The sequence below is a fragment of the Pempheris klunzingeri genome, chromosome 8, assembly GCF_042242105.1.
Source record: "Pempheris klunzingeri isolate RE-2024b chromosome 8, fPemKlu1.hap1, whole genome shotgun sequence".
NCBI classification, from domain to species: domain Eukaryota; kingdom Metazoa; phylum Chordata; class Actinopteri; order Acropomatiformes; family Pempheridae; genus Pempheris; species Pempheris klunzingeri.
In genome coordinates, this window is record NC_092019.1 from 14,753,144 (window position 1) to 14,771,822 (window position 18,679).

The 18,679-nt window shown below is 43.2% G+C and overlaps 2 protein-coding genes across 2 annotated transcripts; one reads left to right on the forward strand and one right to left on the reverse strand.

The window, feature by feature from the left end:
* The first annotated feature begins 558 nt into the window (after nt 1–558).
* stmn2a (stathmin 2a) lies at nt 559–3,758 on the forward strand. The gene is made up of 5 exons (XM_070835187.1): nt 559–646; nt 2,519–2,614; nt 2,792–2,970; nt 3,095–3,286; nt 3,401–3,758. Exons 1-5 carry the CDS (start codon nt 628–630, stop codon nt 3,458–3,460), a joined length of 546 nt encoding a protein of 181 aa, XP_070691288.1. The 5' UTR covers nt 559–627; the 3' UTR covers nt 3,461–3,758.
* A 2,246-nt stretch (nt 3,759–6,004) lies between these two features.
* On the reverse strand, nt 6,005–7,977 carry LOC139205518 (hairy/enhancer-of-split related with YRPW motif protein 1-like). The gene is made up of 5 exons (XM_070835762.1): nt 7,869–7,977; nt 7,618–7,690; nt 7,414–7,497; nt 7,200–7,281; nt 6,005–7,094 (listed from the first exon to the last, which is right to left on the reverse strand). Exons 1-5 carry the CDS (start codon nt 7,952–7,954, stop codon nt 6,487–6,489), a joined length of 933 nt encoding a protein of 310 aa, XP_070691863.1. The 5' UTR covers nt 7,955–7,977; the 3' UTR covers nt 6,005–6,486.
* Nucleotides 7,978–18,679: the final 10,702 nt, after the last annotated feature.

Below are 18,679 nucleotides of genomic sequence, written 5' to 3' on the forward strand. Positions count from 1 at the left end.
TGTATGTGTCAAGCAGGTTTGTTACACTATAAGATGAAGAAGCCCAGTATAATGGAGACCAGCTTCCTCACCCGTGTTGATTACTCATTGAAAATAACAGTGAAGTTAAGGAGAAGGCTAAATGGACACTATTCACAGCAGATTGGCTACTCTGTATACTGTACTCTTATTAGCCAGTTTTATTAGTAATCTCAAGATGGGTTGATCCTTTATATTCTTAAAAATCACCCTAATAGTGGTTAATTTGTACCGTATTCAAACCTTGAAAGGGGATTATGATGTCCTCTGTTCGGGATTTTCAGTATTGGCTGGATTGGGTTGCCGTGGACTTGCTTTTCATAAATTTGGATGTAATAAAACACACGTCCCCGCATATCCGGTCTTATTTATTAACTTTGTGCTTTAATCGCCAGCTTCCAGTCGGCTGAATATTCTCACTGGATGCTGAAAAACCGCTTTGCGCGTCAGCGGACACAAGGGAGGGTCTGCTTGCGCGCTCCCGTGCGTGCCCACCTCCCGTCTGCCATCCGATCCTACCCCGGTCTATTCGCTGACTCAGTGCCTTAAGCAGCATCACCGTTCACCTGAACAGAGCCACAGCATCCTCTGCGGAGAAATACATCAGCCATGGCCAAAACAGCAACCGGTAAGCATGTTCACACTGGTCGTGTTTTAAAGCGATGCGTGGGTGGATGGATGGATTTGTGACAGCTGCATCTTCTCTGTGTGGAGCTCATGTCGGCCTGGTTATTGTCTACCTGCTGGTGGCCGTGCATCTGTAATGGCTCCACTCAGAAATGATCTCTTTTGAATGATTAACTATAAGTGGGAATAGATCACTCACCTTGATGTTTCTCTTTTGACTGTGGGCCTATTGTTTCAGCACAGAGTTGGGTGTGATGACAGCAAGAATGTGGGCTTGTGAGCCAAGTATCCTCCGACATTAGATTACTGAAATGTCTCTCTCATTTTCCTCATCCATGTCAGTGTGTTAGTTTCCGTTTTCTTTAATCCTAAATTTTGTAACAGTGTATTATTGGACCATACTGACAGCTTTATTTACAACGCCGCACCTGCTGTTCATGCTACAGCGGCCCCAACATGCAGCATAATGCAGACGGACCCCACCCAAGATGCTGGGCTGCCGACCATTTAGATGACAGTGAAGCTGAGAGGGCTTCATCAGCCTGACTCTTATGTTACTTTGCTATAATTAAACCTGCACAAGCTGTAAATTGTCATTTAAAAACGTGTTTCTGTGCCCTAAACGCCTCCTGATCGTGATTATTTAATCGGTTCATATATTTGGGAATGGTGCTTTCATTCATGTCTGTAGCTTTCCTTATTTCTGTCTTGCCAAGGATGCATCGCCAGCTGTGACAGATGTGCAGCCATGTATTTGACAAAAAATATACAACTGGCATAAGAATAAATGAAAAGATGATCCCAGTGGCTTAAGTTAGCACAGTGAATCTTACATTTACAGATAAAAAGTATATTACAGCCTGCATTAATCATCTTTTCTTATGGACAGTTTTTCTTGTAGGCCAGGCAATTAGCATATTTGTTTCCATAGGTTTGTTAAGTCTCTGTATGCATACTGAAAATGTTAATGATGCCTTAAAATAAGCAACCCCATTATTCCCTCTGAAACACAGTATGGTGTTGCAGACATTGTGGTGTGTGTGGTGGCAGAGATATAGCGGAGGAGACAGGTGCATGGCAGGGTGGGAGGCAGTCCAGCCCTGCAGCAAGGGGCTGCTTCACACACTGGCCTTTGCAGCAGAAGGCTTAGCAGCACGGACAATCTGTAGTCCCCTCTGAACAGCCTGGTGGGCACTTTGTCAAATACAGGAAGAGTGAGCATGGGAAAAGCGCTCAGAATTGGTAGAGATTAAAAATAGCCAGCAAGGAACTGAGCAGATCTTACCCCAGCTCGATATTAACGTCAGGATCATTACTCAGCTGTATTTGACAGCTATGACAGCAACACTCAACAATAAGGTAGGGAGGAGATGGATAAATATAAATACACCCTACTATTGTGATCATGAAGCAGGGCAAACAGCTGCGAGTTCAACAGGAAATCAAATAACTTGACTCACAGGCTACCGTATCAATCATCTTATGCAGATTGCGAGGGGATATTAGACAAGGCAGTGTGAATTCAGGATTGAAATGAGTCACAAATATCTTGCCGTAACATCCAAAAAAAGAATATTAGTTTGATCACAGAACACACTCATCCATTCAATGAGTAAGCAACAGGGCACTTACGTACATTTCAGACTTTTAATAGATCATTAATACGGCAGTCATCTCATGCTAATTGTTTAATACCCAGCTACGGTTTTTAAAAAATATTGCCACAAATTAATAAATATAGTTGAGATTTTTTCCAAATTAAGACATTAAATGATAGGAAAGAATGTGCTCTATTAATTTGCCTGTTTTACTGTGTTCATAAGCAACAGAGAGACACTCACCAGGATGCCATGACGTGTTTATGTTTCCACAGCATATAAAGAGAAGATGAAGGAGTTGTCTGTCCTCTCCCTCATCTGCTCCTGCTTCTACCCAGAGTCACGCAACAATCCTATGAAGGAGTTTGAAGGTATGGATCAGCTCAGACATCGATTTTCTCATTTGAACCAAACAAACTGCTCCCCATGGACGTTTTATCCGCATGTATATACAGACATTAGTGATAATTACGTACTATTTGACTGACATATTGTGTTATTGGAGATTGGTTTTGCTGCTGTTCTCATCATAATTGTCTGATTTACAGACATGGACATGGAGGTGAAACATATAAACAAGCGAGCCTCTGGCCAGGCCTTTGAGGTGATTCTCAAGCCTCTGTCTCCAGTGTCAGATGTGGCCCACAATCTCCCCTCACCCCCCAAGAGGGACATCTCCTTGGATGACATTGAGAAGAAACTGGAGGCTGCTGAAGATCGAAGGAAGGTGAATGTTTTACCTGTATGAAATGGCTTTGGGGGTTTCAAATGCAAAAAGGAAACACCTTTTGGATTTTGAACCATTCAAAATGAATCAGTTGTTCAATTATTTTTTTGCTGTGTGTTTTTAGTACCAGGAGGCCCAGGTGCTGAGGGCTTTGGCAGAAAAGCGAGAGCATGAGCGAGACGTGTTGCTAAAGGCCATGGAAGAGAACAGCAACTTCAGCAAGATGGCCGAGGAGAAGCTCCAGCTGAAGATGGAGCAGATCAAGGAGAACCGTGACGCTCATCTGGCAGCCGTGATCGAGCGTCTACAGGAGAAGGTGAGCGGTGCAGATGTCTCAGTTGTATCAGAGAAATCACAAAAATTCCACATTTCCATTAAGACTTAATCGAACAGAACAAGTATTTCCACTTTGTCACTCTGTTGTTGTCAGGAGCGACGTGCAGCTGTGGTGCGCAGGAACAAAGAGCTGAGGGAAGAGCAGGCAGCATGAGCCTGACACAACTCCTGACTTCCATGGTCCATCAACGTCCCTCCATCCAGTCCTGCCCCCACCCTCCCTCGCCCCGGCCCTCCCTCAGGTTCGAGGACCTCACCACCACATCACAACACACCACACCACCAGTACTCACTACTATCAGTATTATCAGTGGATACAAACATCGATAACACTCATCTTGAGAGTTGAATGGATTTGTTGATTTTAGAGAAAATGTGAGAATATGGCTATTTGTATATATTTTTTCTTAAAATCTCTATCTGTCTATCTATCTATCTATCTATCTATCTATCTATCTCTATCTATCTATGATGGTAGGTGAAGTACATACAGCGATTGTACTGTACTTCACTGTATGATTTCAAACGTTTTGTTTGTAATTGATTAATGTTTCAGTTCTTGAAATTTCACTCTACAACCATTTTCTTGTGAAAGCCCTCGGTGTTGTGAGTTGGCTGGCATTTGCAGTGTTTCCTAATGATGTCATGATGATGATGATGATGATGATGATGATATTTCTGTGTCTCTGTGAAGAACAACGGTTGGTGTACCTAGACTACAGGCTCCTCAAGGTATCAACGTATCCAATCTGTATCTTCCTCACGCACACCTACTCATTCTCAACACGCACGCTTTGAACTTAACAATACGCCAAACCCACAGATTCATAAAGTGTCCACTTCCTCTGAAATGAGCTTGATAATGAACTTGATAGGTGCTTTATTGTAATTAAGAATGTCTTTGCCCAATGGGAGCAACTGTTTATACACTTGCACATTCCCGCCTACCCTGACAACTTTATTTCTCAATGAATCCATCTTTAGCCAAATCAATAGCTGTGTTACATACACAGTATTTGGGGATTAATCTCTTGAATGTTATAACACCATACTGGTACCATGCATATTGACTTGGACAGTGGAATGTGCTGTTGCCCCAACCTTGATATCGATAGGGTGAACATAAAGTATGTCTGTGTGGGTGTGAATGCGAATTTACCACAAGGCATCACTAGCCTCTGCTCTCTTTAGGGGATTAGATGGAGAATGGATGCGAGATGCTTTACATTCAGCGCACTGGCGAACTAGTGTCTTTTTAATATACAGTACCACTGATATCTGCCTGCATCCTCTGCTGCTTGTGTTTCTCCCTTCATATATTTCTCTGTGAAAGCTTTGCTGAATAAAGGTTTGAGGTTCTGTGAACATGGCATGTATCATCTAATACTTTTTCTGTGCTGAAAGAGGAGGGGAAATGTAAACTGCCAAATAAAAGAACCAGTTATGTACACATCCTGAGAACCACAGTCTTCCCCCATCATTCATGTTTCAGTCTGACATTAATTCATATATGGTAACAAAGTTTTTGGCATAATTCAAAATACATACAGGCTTATTCCTTGGGGTCAACCTATAATAAACACATCAAATGAATCCATGATTGTCCATTAGGCATATGTAGGACTAAGTACTTCCACTAGGTGGCAGTGGCAGATTTTTTTTAAGCTAAAGAAACCAAACTGGTGTCCAAACCGATCCAAAAATAGGGCAAAAGTTCACAATAGGCCAAATGCAAACACTGGAAAAACAGAATAACAAAAACACTGATAGAATCTGGATTATTTATGTTTCATAATTTCATGATGGCCATGAGGATTTGGAAATTTAGAAACAGTCTCATTTAGTGAGAGCAAGGTTTGTGTCACTCACTCGAAGGCACGTCAGTGCAGACACTCAAATACTCGTATAGTTTGAAATGACTATTGACTATTGTTGTGAAAGGAAAGCAAAATAATTCATTTATTATTAATAGTAGGTGGCTTAAGCCCTTAGGGAACAAATCACAGGCAGAGCCTGCCCCTCCTGGCCTGCCTCTTGCCTGATGTGCTGCATGAACGGAGGAGACTTCATAACTCATTAAAACAGTGAAGCCCAAAAAATCTGTGTCACCAGCAAGAACAGCAGTGAGCTGAAGCAGTGATTTATTAGCGCAGCTGTCTGTGTGGTACTTTTTAAGCGCTTTCCTCCAATGTCCCCATCCTGTTCACACTATTGTCTCCGTTTCAGACTAACCCAGGCTGGTGAGGTCAGGGCAACATTGTAAAGGATTTCCTCTGGCTCTTAATGATTTCCTGGGTATTCATAAGGGCAACAATGCTCTCAGATTTGGTTACTTACCTGCCCCACAGTGAAGGAATTAGCTTTCAGTCAATAACCGGGACATTATTATAGCTCATGATTAACTTCCACAGGATTGCAACAAAAATGCACCTGCAGATTATATGTCATTTGGGAAGATATGATCTTAATCACTTGGAGGGCAGTTAGTCTGCTTGTATAAAGGACTATCAAGCATGAACAAATAGCTACATATTATAATTTATGAAAACAAAATATTCCAGAGTCAAAGGAGCAAATGCAACAGTCACAACAGACACTTTGGTTTGAATCCATGTTTTGTACTTTTAACTCAATTTATTTGTACAAAAATATTACAAATAGATACAAGAATGCAAGTTTTTGATTCTCAAGTGTTTAGTTTTCCAACAATGGCACATATAATATGCAATTTATTTCCATGAGTTCTGATACCACTAAAGAAGTAGACCAATTTAAGCAACTCTACTTTATGTTAAATACAGACATCCATGGTCGACAAATGTAGACATTTCAGTATGTGGTCTACAAAATATTTCCTCTACATTTGTTCTTACAGTTGATCTATCCATGGTCCACATGTCATATATCAGTCCTCAACCTGGAGACAGTGCATGTGAACTAAATTAGTTATCAATTTCAATGAACAACATAAAACGAGTTTCTTTTTTCAAAGAGTTATGACATACTGAGAGGACACCCTTTCAGCACCCTCTCCAACATAATCTTTATACTTAATAAAATAAAATCAGTTTGCTTTGTTCCCCTGTGTTTTATTGCCATAAAACGGATGAGGCAGGTTGTCTTGCCCAGTCTGTGGTGGTGGGCACAGCTCAGCTGTTGCCTTCAGTCCAGCTGTTAGCTTCAGAAGGCCCCAATCTCCGTGCCCCACGGCCTGTAAGGCTTGGAGAGGGTGGAGGAGGGGCTCACTGTACTGAGGGCCGTCGGGGAGACCAGCGGGAAAGCACCGAAGGAGAGGGGAAAGGCCGACAGCGAAGAGAGGGATGAAAGGAGTGGTGGGGAAAGCTTGGATGTGGGCAGAGACAGACTGAGGGGCAGCGAGCCGTTGGGAGGCACCCTGAGGGACTCTGTGGGGGGCATGACACTCAGTCTGGTTGTCCCAGATGCCTCAGTGGAGGAGGAGGGAGCTGTAGAAGAAGAAGAGGTGGAGGAGGGTGGGCTACTGTTGCTTCTGGATGCAGGTGTCCTGCCCTGGGGGTGTTGGAGGAGGAGTGGGTGGGGGAGATGTGCCGGGGGAGTCCCGTAGGCAGAGCCCCAGGCTAAGTGTTCCAGTCCACTGTGCACCTCCCTCTGAGAGGCGTAGTTGCTGAGGTGGGACACCAAACGTATACGGAGGGGGTCTGCACTCTCCCGACCCTCTACCATGCTCAGGTAGCGAGCTGTCTCTGCCAGGCACTCCCTGAAGCCCAGGCTGCGGTAATCCTTAGCAAGAGCATGAGCCTCAAAGTAACCTGTCAGAAAAGGAAACAGTCTGATGGTTAGAAACATAATTTTCAGGAAATTTCCTCATCTTGAGGACTAATTTATTATTCAAAGCCAAAGACAGGGTCTGTTACCTTTGCCGCCAGATGCGTGAAGCATCTTCAAATGGTCCACAGTCATTTGCAAAATTTCTGCTTTTTCCAGCTTAGCTGATCCCTGTATAGAGATAGGAAAGCTGGATGTCACTTTTAATTACAGTAAAATCTCCTTTCATTTGTCAACCTCAAATCATATATGGCCAGACGTGTGTCAGCCCATAATGAGAGGAAGGAGGTATGACCAATTTACCTGTTTCTCAAAAGCACTTGGCACCAATCTTCTCAACTCTGACAGACTGTTATTGATTCGGTCACGTCTCCGTTTCTCAATAATCTGTAAATGGGCAAAAAAAAACCAACAACAATATAATTTAGGTCACAGGTGGCTAGAAAACAGTGGGATCCATCAAGCAGCCGTGCGCAGCTTGGCACCACAGATAATGAGTTTACTTACCCCTCTGCGCCTTTTTCTGGCTTGAACTTGGGTGGTTGTGGAAGGTGACATCGAGCCGTGAGAATCAAGTTGACTGAAATATAAAACAGCAATTAATTATTATCTAACTGAAAGCAAACATTTAGTCCCCCCCCCCCTTCCCGAGATTCATCAACTGATGCAAGACAACACATTCAAATGCGCATGAAATAAAAGGTGAAATGTCGGATGAATTAAAACCACAGACTTAAGACGTGAAAAAGTGAACATACCCATTTTCGTCGCCACTATCTTTCTCCACCTCAACATTGTCATCCAGGTCGCTGTCCGATGAGCTGTAATTGTGGCTTCGCTTCATTTTGCCTCCAAGTCCACGGTGGCCAGAAGTAACTCCTTGCAGAGAGAGGTCCGGTGCACTGACAGCAGAGGGTCTGTGCCACAGTTTAAACGTCAGCTCTGCCTTTGCTGAGATCACTTTCACACCGCGGAGAAGAGGGCGGGGTCCCCGGAGCCATGTGGGCGGTGCTGGACAAGATTTCAGCCTGTTAAAATCGATCCGGAGTTTGAGTGACATAAAGGAGAAAATCTGTGAACAAACCCTAAAGGGTGCTGAAAATCACTTCTGTATTGATTAAAATCATTATCCCATATTATGATGTTATATTAAAAGCATGATTTTAAATCTGATTTTAAGTCTGAGGTTTTCCTGTGCTCACAGCTCAGGCTGACCAGTAGACTCCTGGCCTCTGGTCCCCAGTTTCCCCACTCAGACCCCAGTTCATTAGCAACAGGCCCCATTATAGCTGAAGCCCTCTTCTTCTTTGGTGTCGTGCAGGACACACGGCCCATTAGAAGAGTGTGTTGTTCATTGTCTGCTGTCAGCTGCGCAGTTCCACAACAGCATTGATCAGCCGTGAGGCCCAACATTAGTCAGTCGGCATTGCCAGGCTCTCCTAGGAAACTCACCCCCCCTCCTCCACACACACACACACACACACCCACAAACAGGTCAACTGACTGGAGCAGGGAGACCTTCTCAGGGAGTCATTCATCCACTGTGGGTGAGGACAGTGAACCTCACTCTGCTGCCTGGTGGGAAAGAGAGACCGAAATGTTTTTACAAGCTCAAGCTACATGCAGCCATAGATGGATGTTTTACTCATCAGCTACATTAAAAAACACACAAGCATAAGCAGCAAAACACAAGTGGCTCACTCTGGATGGGCAGTAGGGGTGGTCTGAAGGAGGTGTGAAAATTCTGACCCCACTAATACACTCAGGTCAGAGGGCAAACTATATAAAACACAGGAGCTTTCAATGTTTATGTTCCACTGTGTAACTGATCCCTTCTGGCTGTATTTCTAGTATGTATTAGGAAGAAAGAGACACAAGATACAGACATTTCTGTCTATATATATGTATATTTATATACTAAGTACAAGGCAAATGTTAATTTTATGTTGCATACATTATGAAACATCATATAGTAACGTTACTACAGCTTAGTACTGTACTTTAGTACAATTTTTAGATTCTTGAACTTTCCATTTTATGCTTGTTTATGTTTTATATTGTACTTTTACTCCACTACATTTATCAAACAGATAAAAGTGACTGGTCACACTTCAGATTAAGATTGCACATACAAAACACACAAACATTTTATAAAATAAGGTGCATTGCTATAGATTATACTACTCAACAGTGTGTAAAGCAACTAAAATTAGGTCCAATTCAACCAAATAGAGCGCTGAAGTACAGTATACATTGTGATGCATGGATAATAATGACAATAATATCAATACTATAATAATATATTATTCCCAGATAGAATTATAATCTATTTTTGATATTATAAGTAAGTTCGTTGCAAATACATCTATACTTTTACTTACTTTAAGTAAGCATTTGAATGCAGGATGTTAACCTGTTATGGTGGGGTTTTTTGGGCGTGGCATTAATGCTTAAAAGCACAGTATGTAGTTTTTGTCGCTACGGGTCTCTCAATCAAAACAATAGAGGTAGCTTGATGACATTATGAAGTGACGTGGGATCATGGGAGATGTCTCTGATGTGGCTCAAACAGCAATCATGATCACGTTATGTTTAGACATATTTATTCATGTCTGTTCACCTTATGTCATTTTCATTCTAATGAAATAGCCACAAGTAACGGTAACTAACGTAACATGTACTTGCTAACAGGAATGAATGATTGTGATCCATCAGAAGTGAGCAATAAAAACAATAGAGTGAAAAAAAACAACAGATTTGCTGGGTAATTAGTTCACTGACTTCTTTCCTCACTCTCTGACCAGTGTTTCCCATGTTTACCCAAAAGTCATAGCTGCAAGAGGGTGTAAAGGGGATATGATGCCATTTGCAGGCGACCAAAGGAAACGCACCATTACTTTGAATAAAATTATGTTTTCCTTGGGTTTGAACATTGTTGGAAACATTTGGGATATAAGTGCACAACTCTAGTCGTTTTTGGACATTTGTTGAAAAATGATACATTATACCTTTAAGTAAGTTATTTGAATACTTCATGACACAAATATAAAATACCATATCACTATTAATATAAAAACAGCTGTCTAATGGCAGTGTTTTCTCTGAATGTCTGGAAGATGGCAAAACTTGACGCTGGTATGATTCGTGTATCAAGACGTGTCTGGTAAGGCCATCAGTGGGAGCGTGACCCCCCTGCTGTCTTCCATTCCAGGGCCTTGTAGAGCAGCAGCTGTTTCTCTGCTCTGTCCATCAGGTCAGTTGTTAACTTGGTGAGTTGGGACCTAGACAAGTGCGGATGAGAGCTTGATTCCAGGGAGCAACTGCAGGCCAACACGCTGTTCCCAGAATGTCAGAGGGGTTTTGGTGGTGACAGATACAATGTGCAAGCCTCAGTCGTTCTGTTGATGCAGTGAGTGTGTGGATGAGCCCTCACACTGTCCCTGACACACGGATACTCCCCTCCCCCTCCCTGTCAGCACACACTTTCACTAAAAATCATGCCTACCCTCACCCTGTTCATGCCTCTCTACATTCCCATACTCCCACTTGGTCAATTTATAGACCTTAACATGTGCATAATCCAGTGCTGAAAAACTCCTGAGGCCTGCATGCTCGCTTCCTGGACTATGTTTCTCATTAAGTGTACATCTATATTGCTCTTCAGTCAAGTTTGGTGCTCATGAGGCAGATTTGTACACTGAGATAGGTCAGTACAAACCCTCACCTTGCCCTCAACCCCAGACTAAACCACACATGGCCTCTCCATGACTCTCTGCTGATGGGCAGCTTGAGTATATTTGGGATCACTTCAGTATTGTTTGTGATGCTATTATGGTAATAGGCCTCTACAGTGCCACCAGCTCCACAGGACAGGCAGGTTCATGTGGTCTCCATTAAGCAGACACAAACCACTCTCCTTATACTGGACTGTCAAGGTCCTTCACATTAGCGCTGACATTCCTGTCGCCCATTAAACATAATTAGGATTTTTCCTCCAAAAACCTTGACTTTTCACCTGTGACATCACAACATTTTCATCAGCCTCTACTGTGGCTGACTTTGATAATTTTTGGTTGTAAAATTTCCCACCCTTTTTGAGTGTGTTTGCTCATTTATCTGTGACTGCCATGTTTCTCTAAATGATCCTTACATTTAATAACTTGAGGAACATGCCAGTCTGTCTGTTGACCATGAGGCTAACTCTGCACCAATTTGAAGAAACTACTCTCAAACCAGTGCCAGGAGGCTAAGAGGTATAAGCAAGCATTTGTTTGAAACTGGCGTGTGCCCAGCTGCCTTCCTCAATCTTCCCTTAGGTTTCCCTTGGTGACTCTTTGTGTGCAAGAGTGCGGCCTGAGTGTGTGCTGGTGTGTCTGCATGTGTTTATGTGTGTGTGACAGAGAGTGTGCAAGTGTGTTTAGGAGGTGCTGTTTCCCACAGCCCTGATCTAATTCCGTGGTAACTCAATCTCCGTGTGAGCGCTTCCCGGCGAGTGTTCTCCCACCCGTCGACAGTCTCTCTCTGGCTGGCTGAGTGGCTGAGTGTGTCTGACAGAGGCCGGCTCAGTCCCATTGGACCCCCCCACCTCCTCCCCGCCTCCGTCCTACCCTCCCTCCCATCAGGATTGATTTACTATGTCAACCGTTGGGGCTGTCGGCAGCAGCGACGTTCGCAGCCGTGCCTGCATCCTGTGTGCACACCATCCTGACATCTTATACCTGTCATTCAACAACTGCTGCAGTGAAGTTTGCATTTGTGTGTGTGTGTTCAGGGGGGTGCATGCGGGGGATGTGTGTGTGAGATCATGCCTGGTCCATGATTTCTTCAAATAGAGTAGAGGTGCATGTAAAAAGGTAATTAGCTACATATATGCATGAGCTATGACACATTATGTAAGGCAGAGAAAATGCCACCCATGCTGGTCCTAAATAGCTTGTCTGACGGAGGGAAATGTCTCCCAGACAACTTCCATACAACAATGTTATCCTATGGGCCACAGTTTCCTGCTTGTCCCCCCTGGTTCCAGTCAGCACCCAGGCGCTATATTGGGCAGGAGCCAGACCAGGCCTGAGACCCATTCCCACTGTTTGACCATAATGCACCCGCCTTCTCATTCTTTACTTTCCTGCCTTTGTTGGCATCCATTCTCCTTGTGCTTTTTGGACAGGTAAAACCAGGGAGGATATGCTGACTTCCTTGTTTCTTTGTTTAGCAGGAGCCTTTTTTAAAATCTTTTTTTACTGGGAACAGCTCCTCAGGTCATAACACTGACACCATGATCTCAGCACTGGCTGCCAATTACAGGGCTCAGAGTCAATTACAGGGCATGAACAGCATTTAGGAGAGATTTGAACAATACTTTGAACTCTGATATGGATAACCTGGCTTGAAAAAAAATGTGGATGAGTCACTCTTGAATGAATGAAAAAATGGCGCACACTCCTTTACAATGGCTCTCAACAATTATATTGTTCATATGGTTTGCTGCCCATTACCAGCTAGCTTGTGCAAGTCCACAATAGAGGGAAGGCAGATCACAAGACCGGGTCCCAAATAAGCGCAACAGGAGACAGCACGTGATTTCCACACAGAGCGCAAGCTACTTTTAAGGCCACACATTGTGTTGCCACAGGAAAAACATTGTTTGCATATCAATGGAGTGTGTGTGTGTGTGTGTGTGTGTGTGTGTGTGTGTGTGTGTGAAGGTGGGGGGGTGCTCTAATTGAAATGTATCTCCCGGTTTACATCACGTAAAAGGAACCTCTCAGGCACAAGCCATATGAATTATTTGTTGAATCAAACAGTAGAAAGTCTGTGAGTGTGTGTGTGTGCACATGCCAAAGGAAGTCTATGTTGTGAGTAGGTCTGTTTCTGAAGGTCAGCTATCATGTTATGAGTCACATACCTCAAACACCCACACCAAGTTTTTTCTGAGGGGGGGGTTCTTGTGCAGTTTTACATTTGCCTGATGCAATGTGGAGTAAAATCTCATTAGCAGTGATTATAAAAACTGATACTTTTAGACAGAACATAGAAACAGAGAAAAGAGTCAATTTATGGTGTGTCACAAGTTCATCAAAAAAAAAAGCTGTTTTTTTTTTTTTTGCGAGCCGGCTCCTTTCCCAGTGGATGCTCTGTGCCAGCTGTCTGCGCTGCAGTAAAGTACTGCTTTCCCAAGCTCCGACCTGTGGGAAAATCTGTTGTGGCCAGTAATTGATTCCGCCCTGCCAGCCCCATTACTCTCCACTGCAGTCAAACTGCCAGTGATCTGCAGAAAGCCAGTTAGCACAGCCCTTTACTCTTTCTTTCTCTCTCTCTTCCACTTACACAAACATGCACCAGAATCCCACCAAGTCCCACTGTTAATTCTACCGTTACTTCTGTCTGTCTTTATATTATTTTTACTCTATAATCCACATGCTTTGTCCAAGTTTTCAGTTTTTTCTCCTTTATTTCCCATCTATCATATGTCCATATAAGTTATAGTGTCCTGGTGATTATGTAGAATGTGACCTTTAATGTGCTCGCTAGATTAAAATCTTTGACATGCTGACAACAATGAAAGTAAGTTCTTTTTATATCAATCGATCTTTCCTTTGCGGTATCTAATTGTACAAAAACCATCTAGTCCACTCCACAGTCATGGAGACAGTGTGAGGTAATGATGATTTGACTGGTTAGGAAAGAGAGCACTTGCCAGTTTGCCAAGAAAACGCTACAGATGTTTATGATCTGTGTTATCAACTCGAAAGAGGTGAATGTGTTGGTTATTTGGCTGCAGAGCTGCACAGCAGAACCCCCCCAGAAAACCCCCCTCCGTCAAAATTTGTCATGAAATATTAAATGCAGTCATCTGCTGAGATGGTTGAGTTAATTGTCACAGCCTAACACTTACCACATGTCTAAATAAAGGTAAGTGCTCCCCCCTTCCAATTAATCTTCAATTAGGGGTTCTGCTGTGTGCCTGTGCTTTTGTGTCTCCTGGCCTCGGCTCAGCAGGTGGGGTATGATGGGACTGTGTGTGTGTTTGTGTGTGTGAGGAGTTATATGAGGATTATCAGACTCTGGGTGGACACAGGACAGGGATAAGAGGATGTTTTCCGACACATATTCACATGATGACTGTCATGGTGTCTCACAACTATCACTTCTTGTCACAATGATTACATGGTAGCACTTTGAACACAGCTTTAGCAGAAAGGCACACATTATACTGACCCGTAGAAAATAATTGTTCCATGTGAGATGCAAAGGGACATGAGAGGCCTCAAGTGATTTATCAGGGATTCTCATGACTCTGGCAGGCTTTATATAACTACCAGCTGAAGGGGGGCACTTTCCCATGTTGTAAGGGGTCAGGAGGCCACCCTGTAAGAGCTGCGGCAGTTGTTTTTCACACAAGAATTCCAGCCCACTGTTGGGGGGATCTAAGAGAGCATAAAAGAGGGCCAGAGAACTGTACAGTATGTATCACTTTAGCTCCTGGTCAACCCTCCGCCCACTGTCCTCTGCGCCCGGTGGCTGTGCCCCATGGGTAGCTCTCCCCACACCTCTCCCTGTATTGACAGAACAAGCAGTGTCTCTGTGAGAGGCAGTCACCCCCCCACCCCCGTCATCCCTCTCCAGCCCCACCGTCGGTGTGCGGCAAACCAGAAGCCTGAGGCGCAGGGAGCGTGTGGGATGAAGGGATGAGAGAGAAGATCAAAGCAGGAAGCATGAAAAAGCTCAAAGCACACAAGCAAGAGGCACCTCTCTGACCCACACACACACACACAAACACACACACACTCTTCATCCTGGCTGAGCAGAACGATGGGCGCCCGCACTAGCCTCTGGTTCCCCTTCATCCAGCAGTCGTGTAAAAAGGCAAAGAGGGGAGGGCACGTCGTTCAGGTCGTGTGAGCCTCTCAGCAGATGGCTGGGACCTGCTGGGAACCAGACCTGAAGTGACGCCGATGGCGTGCACCCAATTCTGGTTGGTCCCTCTCATGAATCAAAAATGCACATTTCTTCCTAGCATTAATTTTTTTATTTTAGATTCAGAGCTATTTTATTTTTCATTAAGTGCAACAGGCTTCTAAAGGTCATTTGTTTACTCCTGGATTGTTCTGGATTTACTGCATGGCTTTTTGTTGGCATTCTGAAGGCAATTTGTGGGTTCCTGGAGAGACCAGCTTCCTGAAAATGATTAAATTATCTTTGGGGTTTGGTTCAAAAAGTAAACAGATCACGGATATGTCTAAACTACACTACATGACAGGCTATGCTAAAAACCTTTCACAGATCTCTGCATGGAGGAAAAGTGTCCCCTTCCTCGGGCAAAGGCTCACTCAGCATAGAAAAAACTGTTTATGCTTAGAAGGAGGGAATACAATAAAATATCCTTGAACAAGATGGGGAAGTGAGACGGACTCACAGGATCTAGAAATAGGTGTTATTTAAATGCATTGTGTCCTCTCTGTGTATTGTTCTTCATGAAGCAGCACTCCTCTACCAGATTCTCACTGGCTGCAAAGAGCTGCAGCAAAGTTCACCGTCAACATGATCAGCTGTGACCGCAGTTTTACCTGCCGGCATATAAAGCTGTATTTCAGGTTTATAACAAGCCCAGTCAGTCTTGCTAACTCCCCCTTGGCCTTGTGGATCCTCTCTCCATTATTCATGAGTCCTCAGGTTGGACCCTGGGAACAAGCTGAGCGAGGCCCTGTGTCAATACGAAACACTGGCCGCCACAATGGGCTCTGCCTCCAACTACACTGTTGACAGACACCAACACAAAGGAGCTGAAAGGGGTCCCCCTCCGTTCTCACACACACTGAAGAATGAGTCAGTGTGCTGCCGCTCAGAGCTGTGTTTGTACAGTATATACAGCTTTTGTCCACGGCCACTGTTCTCCCATCAATGGGGGCTGAAGTGTTGATGAAAACCAGGAGGAAAGGCCTTCTCTGCGGCTGCCAGCGAGAGTTCATGTTCATTAGATGGGCTCTGCGCCTGCTGGATGGCACCTGTATGTGCGCAGAAAACCCCGGGTGACAGAACAACAAGTAATCGGCTTATTGGATTGATAAACAGCACTGTGATATATCACAATCCAGCCTCTTTGACTATCACATCGTTACTGGCTGTCATTGAAGTGAAGGAATAATTCATGCATTTAGACCATGAGATCAAATATTGCAGCCATGTAAGAGTCTTATTAAGCTAATTTCTGTGTGACATGCATTGATCCCAGGTTCTCTGGTATCACACTGACAGCTCATTTTGCATAATGCATCAAGCACACATCTGCTGTGATGAAAGGGTAAATCCACCTCAAAAGGGTTGTCATGTATGTTACATCCACACTCTGAGCCGGTTAAGTTTATAGTAATAAAAATGAAAATCTCTCTATCTTTAAAACTGGGTCCAAATTCGGGTGGCGCACAGAACCTGCATTTCAGACAAAATGCTTTCTTGTGTGATGTCATTGCAGAGGGAAGAAAAATGTGCTCTCAGCCAGGGGACATTTCACAGCATCCATATTCACTGTTAGCAGCTCCATTATTTGCTTGTCATATAACAAAAATAGCCATTCCTGTTTGAACTATTTTCGGTTTATGATAGAATAAAACAGCTCTTAAAGACGTTAGATGCCATCATCTCCCACCCAAAGGCTTTTTTATTGCAGTTGTCAGTAAAAAGAACTGCATGCTCATTTAAGGTTCACATCCTGCTTACAGGACACTGCATTGAGGCTGGTAACACACAGTGAGAAGATATTTGTACCATTTCATCCTCAAACCTCACTACTTCCTTTTGTTTGTAGGTTATTCAACCATTTTATAACTTGCAGCAGTGACTAATCAGTTTCGAGGAATTTCTTGAAGCACCAAATGCTGTCTGAAAGACTTTTTAGACTAAAATGTGAAAGTGTTGCATGCTGGGAGGCAGTTAGAGGAGGATGTAACAACTCAATCCATTTTGATCCACTGAGGGGATATGTCACAGGGTGCTCATCTGATCCGAGTCTGATTTGCTCTGAGCATCTCCAATCGCTTCTGTCTGTGATGAGCTCTTACACCAACTCAGCAAACAACCCAAATGGAAAAAAAAAAGATGTCTAGCCTTTTAATCCTTCATTTTATTGTTTGATGAACATCACTTTCTGCATTTTGCACTGCACTGGCTTTCACAGAGAGAGTGTAGATTAAATACATAAATGAATGAGATCTCATTTATGTTTAAGCTTTGTTAATCTTTGAGCCTGAATGAGAAAATAAACGTGATCAGTTTTTATTTGTGTTTTTGGATTTCTTTTTATTTCAAAGTAACTTTAGGTTGTGTGTGCTTTAGAGGCCCTACTGTAATTAATTACTGCAACCACTGGGGGGCAGCACAGGGCAGTCTGACATTTGGGCACAAATCCACTGACATACACACATATAGTTTTATGCACTGCCAATCAAAAGACTAGTGAACACTTTCAATTTTGCAAATCTTCTTAAATATCAAGCAATTCAACTGTAAGTGCATTGTACATGCTCCAATAAAGTTGTAAAATACAGGCTGTATAAGGAATGAACATTAATTTTTTATTATTTTTTTTTTTTTTAAAAAAAGCATGTTTTACTTAAATTTGGACATCCACTTCAACACTTATATATTATACAGTCAGAGTACTAAAAATACTTAAGTTATAAACACAATCCCTGGGAGGTATTTCATTTGCTCTTCACAGTCGCCATCTACTGGTCAAAATCAGCACCACCGCTCACTCAGAGAGGGAGGGATGCTGTTTGGAGGCACCTGGAGATGTGATGTGAGAAGTTTGAAGTTTTACACAGATAAGCAGGAATTTATTTTCAATAAAGACTGGCATGAAGTTGCAACTGTGGGGAAATGGGCTGTAACTGCATTTGAATGAAACTAACTCATAATAGGTACATTTCACTAACAAAAAGAAAAAGTCTTCCTGCAATATAAATGTCTTTTTAATAGGATTTAATTTATATTTGCATCTATTTACAATATAGAGGAGTGGATTGCAATGTGCATTAGGCTATGGGTTGTCTGGTAAATCCATTTCATATTTTAATTTCTTATTGTTTTTTTTATTATTATTTGTGGAGTTCAGTGTTACTTGTGCAATTTTGTTTGAAATAAAACGTGATTATTAAAGAGATTATGTTTACTTGTACAATAAAGCGTAATGTAGCCGATTTGGCTGCTGAAGATTAATTATTAAGGGGGGGGGGGGAAATGTGGACTTTGTCAGCATCTTTCCTGCTGCAGGAGCGACCTGCAGCCCCACGCCAAATCCTATCAGGTGAGATCACGGCGGCACTCTTAGTGTCTGAACTCCCCGTTTCACCAAACTCACCATCGGCGTCTGATTTATGGACACGCCCCCTAATCCGCCCGTTGCCGTGGTAACGTCAGCTCCCGCGCCCTGATTGGTCGGCCTAAATCAGGCACATGTTTGACCAGGCTTCAAATATGTAGTTTTTCCAGAGAGTCAGTCTCTCTGCGCTTCACCGCTGCAACAGGAGACCCTGAAATTTATCTCGTGTTCGTGCAGCAGCCTGAGCTT

Bases quoted from the DNA above. Each gene is read 5' to 3' on its own strand.
- stmn2a (XM_070835187.1), top strand. The intron at 2,971-3,094 runs GTGAATGTTTTA...GTGTGTTTTTAG, and splicing joins CTGCTGAAGATCGAAGGAAG to TACCAGGAGGCCCAGGTGCT. The intron at 3,287-3,400 runs GTGAGCGGTGCA...TGTTGTTGTCAG, and splicing joins TCGAGCGTCTACAGGAGAAG to GAGCGACGTGCAGCTGTGGT.
- LOC139205518 (XM_070835762.1), bottom strand. From the start codon at position 7,954: ATGAAGCGAAGCCACAATTACAGCTCATCGGACAGCGACCTGGATGAC. The intron at 7,498-7,617 runs GTAAGTAAACTC...GCCCATTTACAG, and splicing joins CCAGAAAAAGGCGCAGAGGG to ATTATTGAGAAACGGAGACG. The intron at 7,095-7,199 runs GTAACAGACCCT...CTTTTCTGACAG, and splicing joins TCACGCATCTGGCGGCAAAG to GTTACTTTGAGGCTCATGCT.